General features: G+C 38.0%; 1 protein-coding gene across 1 annotated transcript in view; it reads left to right on the top strand.

The window, feature by feature from the left end:
• Positions 1–26,636, top strand: part of TDRD1 (tudor domain containing 1) — a 64,951-nt gene that overhangs the window by 13,416 nt on the left and 24,899 nt on the right. The window contains exons 6-14 of the mRNA XM_037804794.1: positions 4,060–4,164; positions 4,377–4,556; positions 5,076–5,219; positions 5,752–5,923; positions 6,832–6,918; positions 10,423–10,593; positions 10,705–10,812; positions 16,743–16,985; positions 17,357–17,494. Coding sequence (XP_037660722.1) covers positions 4,060–4,164; positions 4,377–4,556; positions 5,076–5,219; positions 5,752–5,923; positions 6,832–6,918; positions 10,423–10,593; positions 10,705–10,812; positions 16,743–16,985; positions 17,357–17,494 — 1,348 coding nt within the window. The remainder of the gene's footprint in view (positions 1–4,059; positions 4,165–4,376; positions 4,557–5,075; positions 5,220–5,751; positions 5,924–6,831; positions 6,919–10,422; positions 10,594–10,704; positions 10,813–16,742; positions 16,986–17,356; positions 17,495–26,636) is intronic.

Genomic DNA, 26,636 nt, shown 5'->3' with positions numbered 1-26,636 from the left:
GTAACCACATAAACCCCCTTTATAAAAACCAATCCATTTCTGGTATTTTGCATTAACAGCGGCATTAGCAAACCAAACACTATTTTAAGCAGACAATTCTTTGACATTAAATACATTGACAATACAGTTTAATTTTCACCACTGTTTCCAGACTGTTTTTATCATCCCGAACCAAAACTCACACTCATTTGGCAATAACTCCTCACCCCCTACCCCCATCCCTGGTAGTCACTATTTTGCTTTCTGTCTCTATGAATTTGCTTATTCTAAGTATTTCATATAAGAGAAATCATACATTATTTGTCCTTTCATGTCTGGCTTATTCACTCAACATGATGTTTCAAGGTTCATACATGTTGCAGCATTTTCCAGACTTGACTTCTTTCTACTGCTGAACAATATTCCATTGTATGGATATATACCACATTTTGTTTATCCATTCTTCTGTTGATGGACGCTTGCGTTGCTGCCACCTTTTGTGTATTGTGATAATGCTGCAGTGAACATTGTTGTACAACTATTTATCTGAGTCCCTGCTTTCAGTTCTTTTGGATATGTACGTAGGAGTGGAATTGCTGGGTCATATGGTAATTGTTTAACTTCCTGAGGAACCACCGGACTATTTTCTGTGGAGGCTGCACCATTTTACATTCCCACTAACAATCTTTCTTCATGTCCTTACCAACACTTGTTATTTTCATGTTTTTTAATAACAACAATCTGGGGAGTGTGACATGGTATCTTATTGTAGTTTTATTTTGCATTTCTCTAACTGCTAGTGATACTCAGCATCTTTTCATGTACTAATTGACCATCTGAATATCTTCTCTGGAGAAATGTCTGTTATATTCTTGGCCCATTTTTAAATTGGGTTGTTTGTCTTTTTGTTGTTGTGTTCTAGGAGTTCTTTCTATATTCTGGTTATCGGACCCTTATCAGTATATAGTTTCCAAATGTTATCTCTCATTCTGTAGGTTGTCTTTCCACTTTCTTGGTAACGTCCTTTGTTGCACAAAAGTTCTTGATTTTGATGAAGTTAATTTTATCTGTTTTTTCTTTTATTGCTTGTGCTTTTAGTATAAAATCTAAAAATCCATTCCCTACTGCAAGGTCCTGAAGATATTTCCTTATGTTTTCTTGTAAGAGTTTTCTAGTATTACCTCTTATATTTTGAATTAATTTTTGTATATGATGAGAGGAAGTTGGGGTCCACATTCATTCTTCTATGTGTAGATTTCCAGGTTTCCCAGCACTACTTGTTGAAGAAATCGTTTTCCCCATTGAATGGACTTGGCACCCTTGTTGAAAATCAACTGGGAAAAGAAATAAAAGACATCAAAATTGGAAAGGAGGAAGTAAAACTATTTTCATTTGCAGATTACGTGATTCCATATATAAAAATTCCTGAAAAAAATACAATAAGGCTTCTAGAGCTAGTAAATGAATTCACCAAAGTTGATCTGTGGATTTATCTCTGACTCTTAGTTCTCTTTTATTGGTCTATTTGACTATCCTTATGCCAGTACCACACTGTTTTACTTACTATAGCTCCGTAATAAGTTTTGAAATCAGGAAGTGTGAGTCCTTCAACTTTGTTCTTTTTTTTTTTTTTTTTTTTTAAAGATTATTTGATTTTGGGGGGCTCCTTGCAATTTCATATGAATTTGAGGATCAGCTTTTCCATTTCTGTAAAAAAAGAAAAATAAAGGCTGCTGGAAATTTGGTAGGGATTGCATTGAATTTGTAGATTGCATTAGGCAGCAGTGACATCTTAACAATATTGTGTCTTCCAATCCACGAGCACAGGATATCTTCCATTTATTTACATCTTCTACAATTTCTTTCAGCAATATTTTGTGATTTTCAGTATACAAGTCTTTTACCTCTTTGGTTAAATTTATTCCTAGATACTTTATTGTTTTTAGATGCTATTGTAAGTGGAATTATTTTGTTGATTTCCTTTTCAGATTGTTCATTACTGGTGTATAGAAACCCAACTGACTTCTGCATATTTACCTTGTATCCTGCAACTTCGGTGAATTCGTTTACTAGCTCTAGAAGTCTTATTGTATTTTTTTCAGGAATTTCTACATATGGGATCATGTAATCTGCAAATGAAAATAGTTTTACTTCCTCCTTTCCAATTTGGATGTCTTCTATTTCTTTTCCCTTCCTAATTGCTCCGGCTAGAACTTCCAGTAACAATGTTGAATAGAAGTGGTGACAGTTGGCATCCTTGTCTTGTTCTGATCTTAGAGGGAAAGCTTTTCAGTCTTTCACTGGTGAATATGATGTTAGATGTGGATTTTTCATATATAGCACTTATCAGGTTGATGAAACTTCCTTCTATTCCTAGTTTTCTGGGTGTTTTTGTCATGAAATGATGTTGGATTTTGTCACATGCTTTTCCTTCATCAATTGAGATGATCGTGTGTTTTTTATCTTTCATTCTATTAATGTGGTGAATTGTTTATTTTCTTATGCTGTAACATCCTTGTGTTCTTGGAATAAATCCTCTTGGTCATGGTATATAATCCTTTTCATATGCTGTTGGATTTGGTTTGCCAGTATTTTGTTGAAGATTTTTGCATCTGTATTCAGAAGGGATATTGCTAATTTCTTTTTTTATGCTGTCTTTATCTGGCTTTGGTGTCAGGGTAATTCTAGTATCATAGAATGAGTTAGGAAGTAATCCCTCCTATTCTGTTTTCTGGAAGAGTTTGAGAAAATGGGTATTAAATATTCTTTAAATGTTTGGTAGAATTTAGCAGTGAAACAATCCAGTCCTGGACTTTTCTTTGTTCAGAGGGTCTTAGTTATATTGATTCAGTCTCTTTACTTGTTAAAAGTCTGTTGAGATTTTCCGTATCTTCTAGCCTCAGATTAGGTAATTTGTATGTTTCAAGGAATTTGTCCATTTTCATCCACCATCGTGGATGGTGTTCTGGTTTGCGAAAGCTGCCAAAATGCTAAGTACCAGGAATGGATTGGCTTTTACAATGGGGGGTTATTAGTTCACAAATTTGCAGTTCTAAGGCCATGAAAATGCCAAATTAAGGCAGCAAGGGGTAGATACCTTCTCTGAGGAAAAGGTCAGTAGGGTCGGGAACACCTCTGTCAGCTGGGTCGGCATGTGGCTGCCATGTGCTGTTCCTTTGCTCCCTGGTTACACTGCTTTCAGCTTCTGATTCCAGTGGCTTTCTCCATAAGCATCTGTGAGTTCTCACTTAGTTTCTCCAGGGCAAAGTCTGAGCTTCATCTCTTAGCTTAGCATCTCCAAATGTCTGTGCCTGTGTCAGCTCTGGTTTTAACATCTGTCTCCAAAATGTCTCTGGGAATTTTTTCTCTAAGTGTCCCTCTGCTCTCTTTAAAATGTCTCTCTCTGCCTTTTATCCTCTCATAGAGGACACCAGTAAACTAATTAAGACCCACCTTTAATAGGCAGGGTCAAATCTCCATGGAATAATCTAATTATTTCTCCACGGAAATAATCTAATCAAATAATCTAATCCCACCCACAACAGGTCTGCCTCCACAAGATTGGGTTAAAAGAACATGGCTTTTTTCTGGGGTACATAATAGATTCAAACCAGCACAGATGGTAGCTGCTGCAGGGAGAGTGAAATTCACTGATATTTGCCACAGTTTACCAGCCTCTTCCTCTAGGTGCTCCCTGAATGCTACACATGTTCCACTGTACTCCAAAGTAAAAAAATACTTGATTTAGATCTTTCCTACTAGTCCATTAGTTGTTTTCGTGGAGGAACTGATTCCTGGAGCCTCCTATTCTCTACCATCTTCCCGGAGCCCTTCCTTGTTCTTGGCATCACTGTCGTGCCTACTTCTTGGGGTGATCCACAGTACTGTGCCCCCATCTGTTGACAGTGGATTTTAGTGGTTCTTGGAGACCTTCACTATTTCTAGGCTCTCTCCTTCAAGCCTAGGGGCCGGGCTACTTTGGCCTTAATAACAGCAAATGGTGTCCACAGTATCAGGTGCTTATAACTAACTTACACGTGTTTTTCTTTCATTTTTTTTTTTTTTTTTTTCTGAAACTAGAGTGACTATGCACTTGGAGTTACTAAAGAAAAAAGCATTTGTGCTGAGAAAATAATGTTTTCTGATTTGAGGAGTCTGCAGCTCAGGAAAACTATGGAAATAAAGGTATTTTTAATTTAAATATCCCTAGACAGAGATCCAAAGAACTGTAGATTTTAATTTTGTTTCCTGTTTTTAATTTGCTTTTATAAAATAGCTACAAAATAAGTCTGATTAAATTGACACAGATTGCAAAAACTGTCTACAATACTTTTTGTAAGAAATTTATGTTTGCTTGTGTTCCCATTGAATTATTACATCTTTTTTATATTTGACAGGGTAGAGTTACTGAATTCAAACACCCAAGTGACTTTTATGTGCAGTTATATTCTTCAGAAGTTTTAGAATACATGGACCAACTTTCTGTGAGCTTAAAAACATACGCAAATACAGTACAGGAAGAAAATTATGTTCCTGTTAAGGGGGAAGTTTGTGTTGCCAAGTACACTGTTGATCAGGTAACCCCTGATGCAATGAATTATTTAATAAAATGTTTTACTTTACTCTGGTCGTATCATCTCATCAACACCAGAGCTTTTAATGATGCATTAGACAACTGAAAGCCAGACTCTGGTTACACTTGAGCTTCTCTTCTGTCTCCACGCTGTCTCCGCTGGCTGCCTCCTGCCCTGGCCCTCTCCACGTTTACTTCCAGGGTCCCCAACTGCTGGCTGTAGACTGGGTGCTGCTGCTCCTCCAGCTTGGTTCATTTGTGTAGCCGAGGCATTGGAGTGTGAGAGAGTCTTCTCAGCCAGCATAACTTTAGATATTTGTGCCTATGAAGGTGTCGTAATTAGATGATTTTAGTGGTTTCTTAACAAGATTCTTAGAAATTTAAGTTGACTTTTTAATTGAATGCCTCAGAACCAGAATAGCAGCCTTTCCTTTGTGTGTTCTGTGCAGTGGTTTAAGTGGTTTTAAATGTAAGATTGTGAAATGCTGTTGTGAAGCAAAGTACCTTTATGTTTCTCCTTTAGATGTGGAACAGAGCAATTATAAAAGACGTTGATGTGCTGCAGAAGGAGGCACAAGTCTTGTATATTGATTATGGAAATGAAGAAATGATTCCAATAAACAGAATTCACCAACTAAACAAAAACATTGACTCGTTTCCTCCTTGTGTGAGTCTTCTTTTACTTTCTAAATGCCTAACAGTGTCCCAGAGGAGCTGTGTTTTTAATGTTTTGATGAACATAATATTTGCTTGTTCTGTCTGCTATGGTTATTATTAAAAAGTAGTTGTTGCTCTATCTTTTACTACATAGATGAACACTCATTGGCCATTTTTATTATGCCTTATTTAATGAAATACTGCCTCAGGTGAGAAACCGTTAGGATTTGTAGGCATGTCTTATCAATCTGTTTTTAAAAAATAGTCATTTCTGTATTTACTACATTATGGAGAAGTGCCCTGAATTTATGCATAATTGAGGGTTATTTTCCTTTCATGAATTTCTCAAGCTTCAAGTTCCAAGAGTAAGCATTGTGAATAGAGTAGAGACAAATATTTAACCATAAAATTGTTTATCTGAATATTAGCACTTGAACATTTTTGATAAATTTTCCAAACAAAATCTATTGTCTTTAAAAATGTTCAAAGAATTAGTCATATTTAAATACTGATTTTTGTAAGTAACGTGTAAAATCTTTCAGGCCATAAAGTGCTTTGTGGCCAATGTTATCCCAGCAGAGGGGAATTGGAGCAAGGATTGTATCAGAACTATTAAATCACTGTTAATGGAGCAGTACTGTTCTATAAAGATTGTTGACATCTTAAAAGAGGAAGTAGTTACCTTTGCAGTAGACGTTATGCTGCCAAATTCAGGTAAGCCCTGAGTCTGTCTTTTTGAATTGAGTTCTTAATATGTTATTTTGTCTCCAACTGTTACTCCGAAAAGAAATATATAAAATGAGGCCAAATAAGATCCTCTCTGGAGTTACTCAAATTGTGACTGGAAAATGTGATTGTGGCCCTCTTCTTGTAATTGGCAGTTTGTCAAAGACGTTGCACAAATTCATAGAACTGGATGATTTAAAAGGCTAGGTCTAGACTTAGTGTGGGGATAACTATATTATGCTTTTCATATAGCCATTATATTATCTACTGCTGTTTTCTAGTCCTTTACTGAGAGGAATTCAAGTATTTCTCTATAAATTTGTTCTTCTTTATTGTCAGTAAGCAACCTTCACAGTACTGTTTTTTGTTAATATCACTCCCTTAGGTACATGTTATTTAAACTGTGTAATTTGAAACCCTTTGGAATCCCACTGTCTCCATCTCTGCCTCTCAGTTTCCGATTTAGTACCTTTCTACTTTCAGGCACCCAGAGTCTGTTGGTGACTTGATGGAAAATGTAGTTAATCATGTAGTGAAATTAAATATAAAATCTGTGTGTTTTGTTTCTTTCCTGTTTATTTTTCATGATATGACTTCAACTTATGGATATTACTTCTAAGATATTACTGGATCTTTCATGTTATACAGAATTTTGAAGTGATATCTTTTCATTCAATTTTCTGTCAACTGATGATGGTAATTTTGTTTCATTTTTAAAAGCTGAGTATTATTAAACTATATTTTTACATGTAGAAACCGAGTTGGTAAGAAATATGCCAAAGTTTTAATAGCTATAAACTCTGAATTGTGTATGACTCATTTGTTTTTTATTTATGTTTTCCTGAAATACTTTCTATATTATCTCAATGGACATATGTTTTCTTAATCATTTATAGGGAAACTCTTAGACCATATACTTATAGAAATGGGATATGGCTTAAGACCCAAGGAGCAAAATTCTAAGAAGCAAAGTACAGATCAAAGTGAGTATACAGGTTATAGTTAACAGTATACTGACTTCAGTTATTGAAGAATATCTTCCTCTACTAATGAACAAGAAAAGACAGAACTGTCACACTGTCAGACTTTAATGGTAATAAGGACCATTCTATATAAGATAGATATTTTTTTCATTGAGTAATATATTTCCAATCACAACCTTTCCTGAGTGTTTTCCAAATACGTTCATCTTTGACAGGATAATTACCAGAGATTGTAAAGTACTAAATGTCATGACACTTAAGGTTAAGGGCTTTTTAGCTAACATTTCCTTAGTTTAATTTGTTTTCTCTTAGTTGGGTGTTCCAGGGTTAGGAAGCAATAATAAATAGGGTCATAAAATTCTCTTCTAGTAGGATAGTGTTTCTTCTTAAATTTCTTTCTTGTTATTTAATCATGTGTTGTTTTTCAGTTAGTCTAACAAGAGAACCAAGAAATTTTGCTATCATCATTTTATTTTCTCAGTGCCTGGTCTTATGTATTGTTATTTGTAGTCTGTTTCTCTTTTGTTTGCTCCTTTGCTAGTTAATTTAGGTGCAGATGTAATTCATCGTCTCTTGCTGAGTCATTCAGAGGTGATTTCCTGATTAATGGTGCCGTGATTGGAAGCATCTTCTCACGTAAATTGAATCATCCTTAAGTTTCCCTTCTCAGCCTCACTTCCCATTCCTTACCTTGTCTGATAAGTTATGCAGTCTTCAATGAGCCTTCTTTCCAAATATCCTTTGTATATGACTTTTTTCCCTCTTTACCTACTATCATTTCCTTAGTTCAGGAATCCTCATCATTTGTGGACAGGTGCCACAACCTGATGTTGTTACCTTCTGTCTCCTGTCCGTGTTCTACGGATCTCTAAAACAAAAATCTTGGCATGACAACTCCGTGAAAGCTTTCAGGAGTTCTTTGTTGCCCAGAGGAGATAAACAAACCCTTACTGGATCTAATAGCCACAGTTGAAACCATAAGTGTTGGTGGTGTTTTAGGGAGATTGTTGAGTGAGGAGAAAAATGAAGGAGATACATCTGGGGCCTACAACGTGGAGTGAGAAGCTGGGTTGGGAAAGGCAGGAAGAGGATGGGCAGAATGTTGCCAGAGCAACAGAAAGGTCAGTGCTTCTAGGAGGGAGTCATCAGTAATATCAAGTGCTGCAAAGTATCAAACAGAAGGAAGAGAAACACACTGACCAATATCTACTTTGCTAAGGCCCTGGATCTGTGGAGGTGCCTTCATGGAGGGCAGTCTGTGGGCAGTACCAACAAGTAGAGAAGACATTATAAAGTAGTGTGATAGAGAAAGTACCAGGTGCCATGGGAGCACCGGGGAGGGGTACCTAACCCAGACTTGGAGAGAGGATTTTCCAAGTAACATCACCACACTGAGCAGTAAATAACCAGGTGTGTGGCTGGGAAGTATGTTCTGGAAGAAAGGAGAGCATGTATTAAGTCCTAGAGGTACCAGAAACCATGGTTGAATCTGAGGAATTGAAAACTAGGTACGGCTGGAGTTGACTATGAGGAAGGGGTGGAGGACGGAGAAGGAAAGGCTGGGAGGTAAGTGAGAGTAAGTCACAAAAGCCTCAAGAATCATGTAAGGAGGTTGGGCTTGACCTGAAAACTAGTGGAGAGAACGGATGGGATGAGAGCAGTTGTTGGACTTGGGAGAAGTAGAGAGATTTGGAAGTAAGAAAAGATAAGGGGAAGAGGTGGAATATTGCTTAGGGTCCCCTTTAGGCCTTCTCAGGAATTTAGCTGTGACTCTGTAACAGAATCACATTTAAGCTTCTGTCCTAGCCCTTTGATCTGGCCTGGTTGAAGAGCCTCTAGAGCCCACTTGTTGCTGCCTTGTACAGTCATCACATAGAACTACTTACACTTGCCAGTTAACAGTATGCGTCACATCACTTTTCCTCCCTCTTCCTGGAGTGTTCTACAGCCAGGTGCACTTACACACCCATCTGCCACAGGCCTCCCTTCTCTTGCGGCAGTTACCACATTGTAGCTGCATTGCCTGACTCCTGCCAGACTTAGAACTTCTAGGAGCAAGGATCATGCAAGGCATCTGACACAAAATAGATGATCAATATATAATTAAACAGAAAGAAAAACCTTGGAGGAACTTCTGATGGACTCATACAGCTGAACGGGCCATCAAGACAATCCACTCCACCTTTTTCACACATGAGGAAACAGAAGCCAACAGTGTGGTGGATTACCCAAGACTTAGGGGAGATGTAGAATGGAACATGGCCCCTGCACTCCAGTGTAGTGCTCTTTCATTGTACCTTGTGTCCTTTACTATGGAATGACAGGGTGGTGGTTTGTTTTTCTTACTTCTTGAGTTTTTCTCTCTCCTCCCTTTACTTACATTTTAATTTTTTAAAACACCTTTAAAAATGCTTTTTAGTTTATCTCTTTTCTTTTCACACTTGAGATTGTTGCACTTACCTTGGTTAGTGTTTTGGGCCAGTTATCCATTTTAGTAGAATTTCTAACATACTTCACAAATCGCTTGTAATACACCGTGAGAGCTCATTTCCAAGTAGCTAATTTCCCCCTAATTTTGTGGTTTTCCATATTTTTCCGTTGTCTTTAAAGCAATCAGACTATCCAGGTTCGTGGTGAGAATCATTTTCTTTAATAATTCTGTAATATTCTAGATAATCTGTTTTCCCTTATGTCTAAGTTGGAACAGTGAAAGTGTCTTTTGTTTCATCTGAATAGCATCTCATCCTTAGTTCCTTAAAGTAATACTTTTACTTTGTCTTTTGGGATTTTGATATGTTGGTGTTGTGGTGTCTCTCTCTGAAATCTTTGATCCCAAAAATGTATTCCTTGAGAACTTGGAATTTTATAGCCCATGTACTATTTCCATTTGGGGGAATTTTCTTATGTTCTGACTATATTTCAGTCTCCTTGCAGCTTCTCCTTCTTTTGACTCTTCTATTAGCCCTAATTTTTTCTCCTCACTTTTACCTATGTTGCTTGGTCTTTATTTGAACCTTTTAAATTTTTTTAAAATTTTATTCATGGTTTAGCTTACTCTTTTATTATAATTATTATAGTCTTTATTATTTTAGTGATAACTTGGTTCCTGTGGAATTTATCATTTCACTGTAGAATGGGTTTTATTCTGACATACCCATATCTTAAGAGGGTGTCCATTCCAAGTTATGTATTATTGACTTTTAAAAGAGACTCTAAATGATTCTCTTGCAGAACTTTTTAAACTAGATCTGAATTTGTTTTTTATGTCCTTGATTTTCTTTCTTGGGACTAGTCTTGCTTTGGTCATATGTAGTTTGTCTTTATTACAGTCATTGATTATTTGTGGAATAATAAACATATTATTTGTGGAAACACCCTGGGCTCAGATTCAAGTCTTGCCCAGTCATATTATCTTTTTCAAAATGATTAAAGTATGCATGATTTTTTTTTTTTTTTTTTTTACTTTTAATGAAACAAAAATGACTTATTTTTCTGCTTTTTGAGATGTTGATCCTGAAGATGCTGGAAAATTGATAGCTGAAGAGAAAATTGTTGTAGACAGAAGTGACCTAATCCCCAGAGTGTTAGCTTTGAATGTAGGTGACGAGTTCTGTGGTGTGGTTGCCCATATTCAGACTCCAGAAGACTTCTTTTGTCAGCAACTACAAAGTGGCCGTAAGTAAATTTTCTTGATTTGTTTTATCATGATAATATACTTCAAGAGACTCAACAAAGATAATATATAAATTTATGTTAATCTGCTTAAAATGTGGTCTGTATCTACAGATAAACTTGCTGACCTCCAGGCATCCCTTCGTGAGTACTGTGGTCGAGTGTCTCCACGCTCTGACTTTTATCCAACCATTGGCGATATCTGTTGTGCTCAGTTCTCAGGTAAGAAAAGAGAGTGTGATTGGGTCACTTGCTAATTATGCTTGAGTTGAGTACTTTCTGTACATTACCCACTAGAAGTGAGATGGTATGGAAGTCCCTACATTTACAATTTGTTATTCCTGTATTTATTACTTGCAACAGTGTAGAAACAAATGAGGCAGAATCTTTAGTTTGTGCTGAATGGCTGCAACTGACCCTTGGTTATTAAAGCACATCGATTATGTTAAATCCTTCGTATTAAACTGGATCAGAGGAGCAATATGATGTGTTTCAGGGCAGAGGGCCTGTGAGTGTCAAGGAAGGGTGAAAGGTAGTTTTTATTATTTTATTAGCCCTTTAGTTTTTAGAGACTGGTACAGATAATTCTGTTTACATAAATATGTGGATTTGGAACCCCCAAGGGTTCATGTCTTCATCAGTTTTCTTTGGAATAGCAAGAAGGTCTGGAAGCACAGAGCTGTCACAGCACAGCCTCGCAGGCTTCAGAGGTCTTGCCGTATGATAACCAGCTTCTGTATTCTCTGCTGATGGAAGTCCAGTACCCTCACAGAGGGAGAGATCTAAGTAAGCCTGTGGTAGATTTGTGGCTTGTTTGGTGAAGTCTGGTTGATTCCTTCTGTCAGCTATTTTAGAATTAGCTCTGCTTGATGCCTTACCTAATAGTCTGTTTATTGATCAAAACCTTGGGAACATGTTCCCTGACCTAATGAGTTAACTGTCTAATGGAGAGACTAGACATGTAAATAGATGACAGTATATGGCATTAGAATAGTATGGGAGAATAAAGGTTACATTTTAGGAGTTGAAGGCTTCTCTGATAAGCAAAAATAGTAGCATTCAGTAAAGCTTCATATTATGCTAAAATAAAATCTATAAATGACCATTGTTAATCTTGTGAAGTAAAGTTTTGTTTATGTCTACATTGGAAGAACATTTGAGACTGAGTCTCTCCTTATTTTCAGAGGATGATCAGTGGTACCGTGCCTCCGTTTTGGCTTATGCTTCGGAAGAATCTGTATTGGTCGGATATGTCGATTATGGAAACTTTGAAATACTTAGTTTGACAAGACTTTGTCCCATAATTCCAAAGTTGTTGGAATTGCCAATGCAAGCTATAAAGTGTGTTCTGGCAGGTATGAAATTTTTATGGTTGCTTTATTCTTAAAATAGTAAAATCCAAAATAGGAACATTAGAATTGAAATAAAATTACTCAGAAACTAAAGGAATGAGTTTAGACCTAACTTATATTGGTACAAAAATAATGCCCAATAGAACAGTTAGGAAATAAAGATGACTTTTTTGCTGCTTGTAATACAATAAAATTTAATTTGCCTGTGGTTATAAAACTGAGCATTCTATTTTGCTATTTATAGAGCCGGCATTATCTGTAAATATTATGGAAGCCTGTTAACTGACATGGAAAGATACATGAAGTCAAGAAAAGCCAGCTTAATAGAAACAATAAATACAATATGATCATATGTTTAGAAATTACGTGTGTGTGTGTGTGTGTGTGTCTGTGTGTGTGTGTTTGTATTTAATCTGTCCCGTGAGGATCAGGGACGGCTTCTCCATGTCAATAAATTGGCTTCTGCAGCCTTCAGTCAGATATGCCACAATTTAACCTAATATCCAACATCAGAATGAGGTTTCCAAGTTTTTGGTATTAGCATTGTTTTTGCAATTACATTTTGCAGCATATCCAAGATGTTTCCTTAGGATAAGTTGCAAAATACAGTTATATTGCCAAACACCTCCTTAGGATAATTTCTCATGGGTGGAATGGCAGTGTTGATGAATGCACTTCTTTTCGTGTTTCTGATACATATTGTGGATTGCCCTCCAGAAGGTGTTAAATTAGTTTACACACTCACCAGAAATGTAAAAGGGAATCTATTCCTTCACACATTGGTGCACCAAATAGATTTCTTTATTATTTCATTCTTGGCCAATTTTTTTTAATTTTACATTCTCCTTTATTTATTTTTAATGCAATTTTACTGAGATATATTCACATACCATATAGTCACCCAAAGTGTACAATCAGTTTTTCACAGTTTCATCACATAGTTGTACATTCATCACTACAATCAATTTTTTAAACATTTTCAATATTCCAGAAAATAAGAATAATGATACAAATAAAAGTATAAAAGAACACCCAAAACATCTCATACTTCTTTCTTCTCCCCATTACTCATTTACTTTTTGTGCCCCTTTTTTCTACTCATTTGTCCATACACTGGATAAAAGGAGTGTGAGCCACAAGTTTTCACAATCACACAGTCACACCATATAAGCTATATAGCTATAGGATCATCTTCAAGAATCAAGGATACTGGATTGCAGTTCAACATTTCAGGTACTTCCTTCTAGTTGTTCTAATACACTAATAATTAAAAAGGGATATCTGTATAATGCTTAAGAATAACCTCCAGAATGACCCCTTGACTCCTTTGAGATCTCTCAGCCACTGAAAGTTTATTTAGTTTAACTTCTCTTCCTTCTTTTGGTCAGGAAGTCTTTCTCAATCCCACGATGCCGGGTCCAGACTCATCCCTGGGAGTAATGTCTCACATTGCATGGGAGACTTACACCCCCAGGAGTCATGTCCCACAGAGGGGAGAGAGGGCAGTTAGTTTACCTGCCAAGTGGGCTTAGGGAGAGATGGGCCACATCTGAGCAACAAAAGAGGTTCTTTGGGGGAAACTCTTAGGCACAATTGTAAGTAGGCTTAGCCTCTCCTTTGCAGTAACAAGCTTCATAAAGGCAAGCCCCAAGACTGCGTACTTGATCTACTACAATGGTAGTCCCCAATGCTTGTGAGAATATCAGGAATTTCCCAGGTGGAGAACTTTAATGTTTCCACATTTTTCCCCAAGCCCTTAAGGGGGCCTGCAGGTACTCATTACTCTCTTCCCAGATTACTCTGGGATGCATCGAGGTTTCATACTAAACTGTAAAAACCGACCAGCTCTCACCCCATATTCAAGGTTCCATGTAATTATGGCATTTTAATAAACTGACCTACAATTTAAATTATATGGCATGCTACAGAAATACAGATTTCACACCAAACATCTCTTCCTTTGGTCTCACACAGAAGTTGAGGTCTTAAAACACAGTCAGTATCATCCTTTACCCTTTAGTCTGGTTTACCTTAGTTCTAATCGAGTCTGTTTTGTTCACATCTCTTAATTAAAATCTGATCTCTTTTTCAGCTTCTTTAACATTTGCTGTATGGGGTAGTGCTGACATTCATAGCTGCCAGACTCTTGCTCTGAGTCTCAGGTGTCACACAGATAACCCAAGTTACGGGGACCAACCAGGTTATATACAAACACAGCATCTCAGAATTTAGAGATAACCACTACAACTTATGAATAGATGTGACTGCTGTAAGAGTTTACAATCTAGAAACCTTTACCATAAACCTTCCCCTGATAACCTATGCTCTCAGATTCAATTTTCAGAGTTTTTGCATTATAGTTAGTCCCTGTTAGTGAGGTGTTATAATGTTTATCTTTTCAATTCTGGCTTATTTCACTCAACATACTGTCCTCAAGGTCCATGCACCTAGGTGCCTACCTCACAACTTCATTTCTTCTTGCTGCTGCTTGGAATTCTGTTGTATGTATACACCATAGTGCACCGTTCTGTTTTACACTCAATTTTCCCTTAGACCTCCTCCATCCATTGTGAATCATGAATATGGCTGTCATACACAGCAGTGTGCAGTGTCCACTCATGTCCCTGCACTCAGTTCTTCCAAAGATGTACTCAATAATGAGGTTGCAGAACCATATGGCAACCCCTTAGTTAGCTTTCTGTTGATTCACCACACTGCCCTCCAGCTTGGCTGTGCCATTCTACTTTTGTACCAACAGGGAATAGGTACATCCTCCTTGCCACGTTTTCTCCAGCACTGTATCCCTCTGTTTATTTTTTTAAATTCAATTCTATTGAGATGTATTCACGTACCATACAGTCATCCAAAGTGTACAATCAGTTGTGCACAGTACCATCATATAGTGTGCATTCATCACCCCAATCTATTTTTTGAACATTCTCTTTGTACCAGAAGAAGTAAAAATAAGAATAAAAAATAAAAGTAAAAAAAAAAAAAAAAAAAAAAAAAAAAAAAAAAAAATCCTCCCCCACCCTATTTTTCATTTAGTTTTTTGTCCCTATTTTTTCTACTTATCCATCCATTCACTGGATAAAGGGAGTGCGATCCACAAGGCTTTCACAATCACACTGGCACCCCTTGTAAACTACATTGCTATACAGTCGTCTTCAAGAGTCAAGCCTACTGGGTTGCAGTTTGATAGTTTCAGGTATTTACTTCTAGTTATTCCAATATGTTAAAACCTAAAAAGAGTTATCTATATAGTGCATAAGAATGTCCACCAGAGTGACCTCTTGACTCCATATTTGGAATCTCTCAGCTACTGAAACAATTTGGTTTCATTTCACATCCCCATTTTAATCAGGAAGATGTTCTCAATCCCACAATGCTGGATCCAGATTCATCCCCAGGAGTCATATCCCACATTTCCAGGGAGATTTACACCCCTAGGAGTCAGATCCCATGTAGGGGGGAGGGCAGTGAGTTCACCCGCCGAGTTGGCTTAGCTAGAGAGAGAGGGCCACATCTGAGCAACAAAGAGGTACTCAGGGGGAGATTCTTAGGCACAATTATAAGCAGGTTTAGCCTCTCCTTTGCAGTAATGAATTTCATAAGGGCAAGTCCCAAGATAGAAGGCTTGGCACACAAAATCGCCAGTCCTCATTGTTTGTGAGAAATAATACAGGTAACGAAGCCCATCACCTCTGCATTTTCCCCTAGCTCCTCAGGGGGGCCCTGCATATATATTTTTATTCTCTCCAAATTACTTTGGGATGTGTCGCTATTTCACACTAATCTAGGCAAACCTCTACCAGGTCTCACTTCCTATTAAAAGTTCCATGTAATTATGGTATTTGAACGAACTATGAGTTAAATTGTTTAGGAAATACAGATCTTGCACCAACTAAACATCTCTTCTCTTGGTCTCACAAGGAATTTGAAGTTTTAAAATGCAGTCAGTATTGTCCTTTACCCTTTGGCCCGAATTGCCCTAGTCCTAACCGCATCTGCTTCATTCATATCTCTAGTTGAAGTCTGGACTCTTTTTCAACTTTTTAAACAGTTCCTGTATGTGCTAATACTGATATTCATATCTGCTGAGTTCTAGCTCTGAGTTGGCCAATTTTGATGAGCTAAAAACTAAATAATTTCAATTTGCTCATTACCATTGAGGCTGAATATTTTTTCCTAAGTTACTTGGCTCTTTCATATTGTATGAACTGACTAGATATATCCTTTGCCCATATTTTGGTTGTTGATTTTTAAGTATCCCTTCAGTATTCATTTCTAAGTGTTACAGATGTTTGATTTATGACTGTGAGGGATTACTATTTCTTGATGAGTTATTTTATACTTTTATTTATGGTTTTTAATGACTTTCTTGAGGTGTAATTTACATACCATAAAATGGTTCACTGTTCTAAGCATACAGTTCAATGATATTTAATAAACTTACCAAGTTGTACAACCATTATCCAGTTTTAGAACATTTCCATCACCTCAGTGAGATCCCTTGTGCCCACTTGCAGTTCATTTTTACTCCCAGGCAACTGCTAATCTTCTTTTCTGTCTCTCCAGATTTGTCTTTTCTGGGCATTTCTTAAGATGATTTGCTACTAAAAATATGTAAGCTTTTTATTTTTCTTTGTAATTTAGCCTTCGTTTTCATGTTTAGAAAATCCTTCTGCTCAGGTGGAACTTTTGGTTCCAGTGTTTCTCATAGATTCCTAAGTTTAACTTGTTTAAATTAGAGCTTGCTGTAAGAAATTTTTTAACATTCTCTGAAAAATTCTTTGATAGGAGTAAAGCCATCATTAGGAATTTGGACTCCAGAAGCTATGTGTCTGATGAAAAAAACAGTACAAAACAAAATGATCACAGTGAGAGTGGTAGAGAAGTTGGAAAATAGTTCTCTGGTGGAGCTTATAGATAAATCTGTGAAACCTAACATCAGTGTTACTGAAGTCCTCTTAGAAGCAGGCTTTGCTGTGGGAGAGAAGGAGACGGTGACAGATAAAGCCAGTGACATGAAAGAAACTGGTGGTAAGTATAGTGGAATTCAGATGGTTCTGTAAATGTGCAGGTTCTGATACTTTCAGAAAGAATTGATGTTAAGTGCCTTCTTTTTAAATCAAGCATTCATCTAAGTATATTGGAATGTGTTTGAGAACTGAAAATTTGTCAGAAGTTTTGTGGGTCACTAGCAGCTGAAGATTAATCAGAAATGTGAATTTGAAATTTGAGATTCAGTGAGGTAAAAATGGTTAATTGTGAGACCAGTTAATATTCCTTTACAGTCACTCAGAAAGTCAGTGCGAATTTAGTTCTTCAGAAGAGAATCCTCAGCACCTCATAACCCACCTCTCACCCCGCACTGGCTATTTGCTTTGCAAAGTGTCCATTTATTTTCACAGTTCCCTTGGGTGTAGAAGCAAAAGTAAATCCACTGGAGTGGACCTGGGTTGAAGTTGCTGTTGACCAAACGGTAGATGTTGTGGTCTGTATGATATATAGTCCTGGAGAATTTTTTTGCCATGTGCTTAAAGAGGATGGTGAGTCGACTCTTCTCATTTATTTCTTTTTACAAATATGTTGGCATAGATAATAACTTGATTAAGATGAATTTGTTACTCAGTGATAAAAGTACTATCTTTATAAGGAGAAACAAATGTTTGTGCTTCCAAGAAAGGTTTGGTTATACTTAGTTGGTTTTTACTGTTTTAAGCCATTATTTCTGTTTTCGTCAGCCTCTCTTTATGTTTAAATCAGTTTAGATTTCAGAGAATGTCACCTAAAATTTGTTTTTGAAAAACTAACTTTGTTAATTTTTTTGGAATTGTAACATACATATAGGTAAGTGCACAAAACAGGTATGGAGCATAATGAGTTATCACAAAGTCAGCACACTTGTATAACCAGCTGTCCTAGTTTGCTAATGCTGCAGAATGCAAAACACCAGAGATGGATAGGCTTTTATAAAATGGGGGTTTATTTCACTATACAGTTACAGTCTTAAGGCCGCAAAGCATCCAAGGTAACACATCAGCAACTGGGCACCTTCACCTGAGGATAGCCAATGGTTTCCGGAAAACCTCTGCTAGCTGGGAAGGCAGCCAGCGTCTGCTCCAAAGCTCCAGCCTCAAAACGGCTTTCTCCCAGGACGTTCCTCTCTAGCAAGCTTGCTCCTCTTCAAAACATCACTCTCGGGCTCTGGGAGGCGGGGCAAGATGGCAGACTGGTGAGCTGTATGTTTTAGTTACTCCTCCAGGAAAGTAGGTAAAAAGCCAGGAACTGCGTGGACTGGACAGCACAGAGCAATCTGTCTTTGGGCATACTTCATACAACACTCATGAAAACGTGGAACTGCTGAGATCAGCGAAATCTGTAAGTTTTTGCGGCCAGGGGACCCGCGCCCCTCCCTGCCACGCTCAGTCCCGGGGGAGGAGGGGCTGTCAGCTCCAGGAAGGAGAAGGGAGAATTGCAGTGGCTGCTCTTACCGGAAACTCATTCTACTGATTCAAACTCCAACCATAGATAGACTGAGGCCAGACACCAGAGACTCTGAGAGCAGCCAGCCCAGCAGAGAGGAGACAGGCATAGAAAAAAAACAACACGAAAAACTCCAAAATAAAAGTAGAGGATTTTTGGAGTTCTGGTGAACACAGAAAGGGGAAGGGCGGAGATCAGGCCTTGAGGCGCATATGCAAATCCCGAAGCAAGGCTGATCTCTCTGCCCTGGGCACTTTTCCTTAATGGCCCTGGTTGCTTTGTCTATTAGCATTTCAATAACACATTAGATCTCTGAGGAGGGCCGTTTTTTTTTTTTTTTTTTTTTTTAAATCCTTTTTGCTTTTTCTAAAACAATTACTCTAAGAAGCTCAATACAGAAAGCTTCAAAGAATTGAAATTTGGGCACGTCAAGTCAAGAGCAGAACTAAGAGAGCTCTGAGACAAAAGGCAATAATCCAGTGGCTGAGAAAATTCACTAAACAACACAACTTCCCAAGAAAAGGGGGGTGTCCGCTCACAGCCACCATCCTGGTGGACAGGAAACACTCCTGCCCATCGCCAGCCCCATAGCCCAGAGCTGCTCCAGACAACCCAGTGTGACGGAAGTGCTTCAAATAACAGGCACACACCACAAAACTGGGCGTGGACATTAGCCTTCCCTGCAACCTCAGCTGAATGTCCCAGAGCTGGGAAGGGGGAGCAGTGTGAATTAACAGAGCCCCATTCAGCCATCATTTGAGCAGACTGGGAGCCTCCCAACACAGCCCAGCAGCCCAGAACTGCCCTGGGGGGACGGCACTCACCTGCGACATAGCACAGTCATCCCTCAACAGAGGACCCGGGGTGCACAGCCTGGAAGAGGGGCCCACTTGCAAGTCTCAGGAGCCATACGCCAATACCAAAGACTTGTGGGTCAGTGGCAGAGACAAACTGTGGCAGGACTGAACTGAAGGATTAGACTATTGCAGTAGCTTTAAAACTCTAGGATCATCAGGGAGATTTGATTGTTAGGGCCACCCCCCCTCCCCGACTGCCCAGAAACACGCCCCACATACAGGGCAGGCAACACCAACTACACACGCAAGCTTGGGACACCAATTGGGCCCCACAAGACTCACTCCCCCACTCACCAAAAAGGCTAAGCAGGGGAGATCTGGCTTGTGGAGAACAGGTGGCTCGTGGACGCCACCTGCTGGTTAGTTAGAGAAAGTGTACTCCACGAAGCTGTAGATCTGATAAATTAGAGATAAGGACTTCAACTGGTCTACAAACCCTAAAAGAACCCTATCAAGGTCAGCAAATGCCACGAGGCCAAAAACAACAGAAAATTATAAAGCATATGAAAAAACCAGACGATATGGATAACCCAAGCCCAAGCACCCAAATCAAAAGACCAGAAGAGACACACCTAGAGCAGCTACTCAAAGAACTAAAGATGAACAATGAGACCCTAGTACGGGATATGAAGGAAATCAAGAAGACCCTAGAAGAGCATAAAGAAGACATTGCAAGACTAAATAAAAAAATGGATGATCTTATGGAAATTAAAGAAACTGTTGACCAAATTAAAAAGATTCTGGACACTCATAGTACAAGACTAGAGGAAGTTGAACAACGAATCAGTGACCTGGAACATGACAGAATGGAAAATGAAAACATAAAAGAAAGAATGGGGAAAAAAATTGAAAAACTCGAAATGGACCTCAGGGATATGATAGATAATATGAAACGTCCGAATATAAGACTCATTGGTGTCCCAGAAGGAGAAGAAAAGGGTAAAGGTCTAGGAAGAGTATTCAAAGAAATTGTTGGGGAAAACTTCCCAAATCTTCTAAACAACATAAATACACAAATCATAAATGCTCAGCGAACTCCAAATAGAATAAATCCAAAAAAACCCACTCCGAGACATATACTGATCACACTGTCAAACATAGAAGAGAAGGAGCAAGTTCTGAAAGCAGCAAGAGAAAAGCAATTCACCACATACAAAGGAAACAGCATAAGACTAAGTAGTGACTACTCAGCAGCCACCATGGAGGCGAGAAGGCAGTGGCACGATATATTTAAAATTCTGAGTGAGAGGAATTTCCAGCCAAGAATACTTTATCCAGCAAAGCTCTCCTTCAAATTTGAGGGAGAGCTTAAATTTTCACAGACAAAGAAATGCTGAGAGAATTTGCTAACAAGAGACCTGCCCTACTGGAGATACTAAAGGGAGCCCTACAGACAGAGAAACAAAGCAAGGACAGAGAGACTTGGAGAAAGGTTCAGTACTAAAGAGATTCGGTATGGGTACAATAAAGGATATTAATAGAGAGAGGGAAAAATATGGCAAACATAATCCAAAGGATAAGATGGCCGATTCAAGAAATGCCTTCACGGTTTTAACGTTGAATGTAAATGGATTAAACTCCCCAATTAAAAGATATAGATTCGCAGAATGGATCAAAAAAAATGAACCATCAATATGTTGCATACAAGAGACTCATCTTAGACACAGGGACACAAAGAAACTGAAAGTGAAAGGATGGAAAAAAAATATTTCATGCAAGCTACAGCCAAAAGAAAGCAGGTGTAGCAATATTAATCTCAGATAAAATAGACTTCAAATGCAGGGATGTTTTGAGAGACAAAGAAGGCCACTACATACTAATAAAAGGGGCAATTCAGCAAGAAGAAATAACAATCGTAAATGTCTATGCACCCAATCAAGGTGCCACAAAATACATGAGAGAAACATTGGCAAAACTAAAGGAAGCAATTGATGTTTCCACAATAATTGTGGGAGACTTCAACACAACACTCTCTCCTATAGATAGATCAACCAGACAGAAGACCAATAAGGAAATTGAAAACCTAAACAATCTGATAAATGAATTAGATTTAACAGACATCTACAGGACATTACATCCCAAATCAACAGGATACACATACTTTTCTAGTGCTCACGGAACTTTCTCCAGAATAGATCATATGCTGGGACATAAAACAAGCCTCAATAAATTTAAAAAGATTGAAATTATTCAAAGCACATTCTCTGACCACAATGGAATACAATTAGAAGTCAATAACCATCAGAGACTTAGAAAATTCACAAATACCTGGAGGTTAAACAACACACTCCTAAACAATCAGTGGGTTAAAGAAGAAATAGCAAGAGAAATTGCTAAATATATAGAGACAAATGAAAATGAGAACACAACATACCAAAACCTATGGGATGCAGCAAAAGCAGTGCTAAGGGGGAAATTTATAGCACTAAATGTATATATTAAAAAGGAAGAAAGAGCCAAAATCAAAGAACTAATGGATCAACTGAAGAAGCTAGAAAATGAACAGCAAACCAATCCTAAACCAAGTACAAGAAAAGAAATAACAAGGATTAAAGCAGAAATAAATGACATAGAGAACAAAAAAACAATAGAAAGGATAAATATCACCAAAAGTTGGTTCTTTGAGAAGATCAACAAGATTGACAAGCCCCTAGCTAGACTGACAAAATCAAAAAGAGAGAAGACCCATATAAACAAAATAATGAATGAAAAAGGTGACATAACTGCAGATCCTGAAGAAATTAAAAAAATTATAAGAGGATATTATGAACAACTGTATGGCAACAAACTGGATAATGTAGAAGAAATGGACAATTTCCTGGAAACATATGAACAACCTAGACTGACCAGAGAAGAAATAGAAGACCTCAACCAACCCATCACAAGCAAAGAGATCCAATCAGTCATCAAAAATCTTCCCACAAATAAATGCCCAGGGCCAGATGGCTTCACAGGGGAATTCTACCAAACTTTCCAGAAAGAACTGACACCAATCTTACTCAAACTCTTTCAAAACATTGAAAAAAATGGAACACTACCTAATTCATTTTATGAAGCTAACATCAATCTAATACCAAAACCAGGCAAAGATGCTACAAAAAAGGAAAACTACCGGCCAATCTCCCTAATGAATATAGATGCAAAAATCCTCAACAAAATACTTGCAAATCGAATCCAAAGACACATTAAAAAAATCATACACCATGACCAAGTGGGGTTCATTCCAGGCATGCAAGGATGGTTCAACATAAGAAAAACAATCAATGTATTACAACACATTAAAAACTCGAAAGGGAAAAATCAATTGATCATCTCAATAGATGCTGAAAAAGCATTTGTCAAAATCCAACATCCCTTTTTGATAAAAACACTTCAAAAGGTAGGAATTGAAGGAAACTTCCTCAACATGATAAAGAGCATATATGAAAAACCCACAGCCAGCATAGTACTCAATGGTGAGAGACTGAAAGCCTTCCCTCTAAGATCAGGAACAAGACAAGGATGCCCGCTGTCACCACTGTTATTCAACATTGTGCTGGAAGTGCTAGCCAGGGCAATCCGGCAAGACAAAGAAATAAAAGGCATCCAAATTGGAAAAGAAGAAGTAAAACTGTCATTGTTTGCAGATGATATGATCTTATATCTAGAAAACCCTGAGAAATCAACGATACACCTACTAGAGCTAATAAACAAATTTAGCAAAGTAGCGGGATACAAGATTAATGCACATAAGTCAGTAATGTTTCTATATGCTAGAAATGAACAAACTGAAGAGACACTCAAGAAAAAGATACCATTTTCAATAGCAACTAAAAAAATCAAGTACCTAGGAATAAACTTAACCAAAGATGTAAAAGACCTATACAAAGAAAACTACATAACTCTACTAAAAGAAATAGAAGGGGACCTTAAAAGATGGAAAAATATTCCATGTTCATGGATAGGAAGGCTAAATGTCATTAAGATGTCAATTCTACCCAAACTCATCTACAGATTCAATGCAATCCCAATCAAAATTCCAACAACCTACTTTGCAGACTTGGAAAAGCTAGTTATCAAATTTATTTGGAAAGGGAAGATGCCTCGAATTGCTAAAGACACTTTAAAAAAGAAAAACGAAGTGGGAGGACTTACACTCCCTGACTTTGAAGCTTATTATAAAGCCACAGTTGCCAAAACAGCATGGTACTGGCACAAAGATAGACATATAGATCAATGGAATCAAATTGAGAATTCAGAGATAGACCCTCAGATCTATGGCCGACTGATCTTTGATAAGGCCCCCAAAGTCACCGAACTGAGCCATAATGGTCTTTTCAACAAATGGGGCTGGGAGAGTTGGATATCCATATCCAAAAGAATGAAAGAGGACCCCTACCTCACCCCCTACACAAAAATTAACTCAAAATGGACCAAAGATCTCAATATAAAAGAAAGTACCATTAAACTCCTAGAAGATAATGTAGGAAAACATCTTCAAGACCTTGTATTAGGAGGCCACTTCCTAGACTTTACACCCAAAGCACAAGCAACAAAAGAGAAAATAGATAAATGGGAACTCCTCAAGCTTAGAAGTTTCTGCACCTCAAAGGAATTTCTCAAAAAGGTAAAGAGGCAGCCAACTCAATGGGAAAAAATTTTTGGAAACCATGTATCTGACAAAAGACTGATATCTTGCATATACAAAGAAATCCTACAACTCAATGACAATAGTACAGTCGGCCCAATTATAAAATGGGCAAAAGATATGAAAAGACAGTTCTCTGAAGAGGAAATACAAATGGCCAAGAAACACATGAAAAAATGTTCAGCTTCACTAGCTATTAGAGAGATGCAAATTAAGACCACAATGAGATACCATCTAACACCGGTTAGAATGGCTGCCATTAAACAAACAGGAAACTACAAATGCTGGAGGGGATGTGGAGAAATTGGAACTCTTATTCATTGTTGGTGGGACTGTATAATGGTTCAGCCACTCTGGAAGTCAGTCTGGCAGTTCCTTAGAAAACTAGAGATAGAGCTACCATTCGATCCAGCGATTGCACTTCTCGGTATATACCCGGAAGATCGGAAAGCAGTGACACGAACAGATATCTGCACGCCAATGTTCATAGCAGCATTATTCACAATTGCCAAGAGATGGAAACAACCCAAATGTCCATCAACAGATGAGTGGATAAATAAAATGTGGTATATACACACGATGGAATACTACGCGGCAGTAAGAAGGAATGATCTGGTGAAACATATGACAACATGGATGAACCTTGAAGACATAATGCTGAGCGAAATAAGCCAGGCACAAAAAGAGAAATATTATATGCTACCACTAATGTGAACTTTGAAAAATGTAAAACAAATGGTTTATAATGTAGAATGTAGGGGAACTAGCAGTAGAGAGCAATTAAGGAAGGGGGAACAATAATCCAAGAAGAACAGATAAGCTATTTAACGTTCTGGGGATGCCCAGAAATGACTATGGTCTGTTAATTTCTGATGGATGTAGTAGGAACAAGTTCACTGAAATGTTGCTATAGTATGTAACTTTCTTGGGGTAAAGTAGGAACATGTTGGAAGTTAAGCAGTTATCTTAGGTTAGTTGTCTTTTTCTTACTCCCTTGCTATGGTCTCTTTGAAATGTTCTTTTATTGTATGTTTGTTTTTTTTTGTTTTCTTTTTAACTTTTTTTTTCATACAGTTGATTTGAAAAAAGAAGGGAAAGTTAAAAAAAAAAAAAAGAAGAAAGACAAACAAGGAAAAAAAAAAAAAAAAAAAAAAAAAAACGATGTAGTGCCCCCTTGAGGAGCCTGTGGAGAATGCAGGGGTATTCGCCTACCCCACCTCCATGGTTGCTAACATGACCACAGACATAGGGGACTGGTGGTTTGATGGGTTGAGCCCTCTACCATAAGTTTTACCATTGGGAAGACGGTTGCTGCAAAGGAGAGGCTAGGCCTCCCTGTATTTGTGCCTAAGAGTCTCCTCCTGAATGCCTCTTTGTTGCTCAGATGTGGCCCTCTCTCTCTGGCTAAGCCAACTTGAAAGGTGAAATCACTGCCCTCCCCCCTACGTGGGATCAGACACCCAGGGAAGTGAATCTCCCTGGCAACGTGGAATATGACTCCCGGGGAGGAATGTAGACCCGGCATCGTGGGATGGAGAACATCTTCTTGACCAAAAGGGGGATGTGAAAGGAAATGAAATAAGCTTCAGTGGCAGAGAGATTCCAAAACGAGCCGAGAGATCACTCTGGTGGGCACTCTTACGCACACTTTAGACAACCTTTTTTAGGTTCTAAAGAATTGGGGTAGCTGGTGGTGGATACCTGAAACTATTAAACTACAACCCAGAACCCATGAATCTCGAAGACAGTTGTATAAAAATGTAGCTTATGAGGGGTGACAGTGGGATTGGGAATGCCATAAGGACCAAACTCCACTTTGTCTAGTTTATGGATGGATGTGTAGAAAAGTAGGGGAAGCAAAGAAACAGACAAAGGTACCCAGTGTTCTTTTTTACTTCAATTGCTCTTTTTCACTCTAATTATTATTCTTGTTATTTTTGTGTGTGTGCTAATGAAGGTGTCAGGGATTGATTTAGGTGATGAATGTACAACTATGTAATGGTACTGTAAACAATCGAAAGTACAATTTGTTTTGTATGACTGCGTGGTATGTGAATATATCTCAATAAAATGATGATTAAAAAAAAAAAAAAAACATCACTCTCAGCTGCACTCTCTTTTCTCCCTCCAAGTTAGCTCATTTATATAGCTCCACTGATCAAGGCCCACCCCCGAATGGGCGGGGCCATGCCTCCATCTCATCTGAATCATCTCCCACATCTGGGTGGGGCACATTCCAAGCAAATCCAACCAGCACCAAAAACGTCTGCCCCACACAAGACCACAAAGATAATGGCATTTGGGGGACACAATACATTCAAACTGGCACATTCCACCCCCTGGAACCCAAAATGACATTATCTTTCCAAATACAAAATACATTCATTTCATCACAATACCACAAAAACTTAAATCATTTCAGTAACAATAGTCAAATACAAAATCCCATCAAAATCAATTTAGGTGTGGTCAGTCCTAAGGCATAATTCCTCTCTAGCTGTGGATTTGTGAACTTAGAACAAGTTATATGCTTCCAATATACAAAGGAGGGACATTCATAGGATAAACATTTCCATTGCCATAAGGAGAAACAGTAAGGAAAACAGGGTTAACAGGAGCAAAACAGTTCCTAAAACCCACAGGACAAAGTCCATCAGATTTCAAAGTCCGAGAGTCATTTATCCTTGGGGCTTGAGAGAGCGGAAGTCTAACCCTTCCTAA

Source organism: Choloepus didactylus, chromosome 15, assembly GCF_015220235.1.
Source record: "Choloepus didactylus isolate mChoDid1 chromosome 15, mChoDid1.pri, whole genome shotgun sequence".
NCBI lineage: Eukaryota > Metazoa > Chordata > Mammalia > Pilosa > Megalonychidae > Choloepus > Choloepus didactylus.
This window is presented reverse-complemented; position numbering and strand designations above follow the sequence as displayed.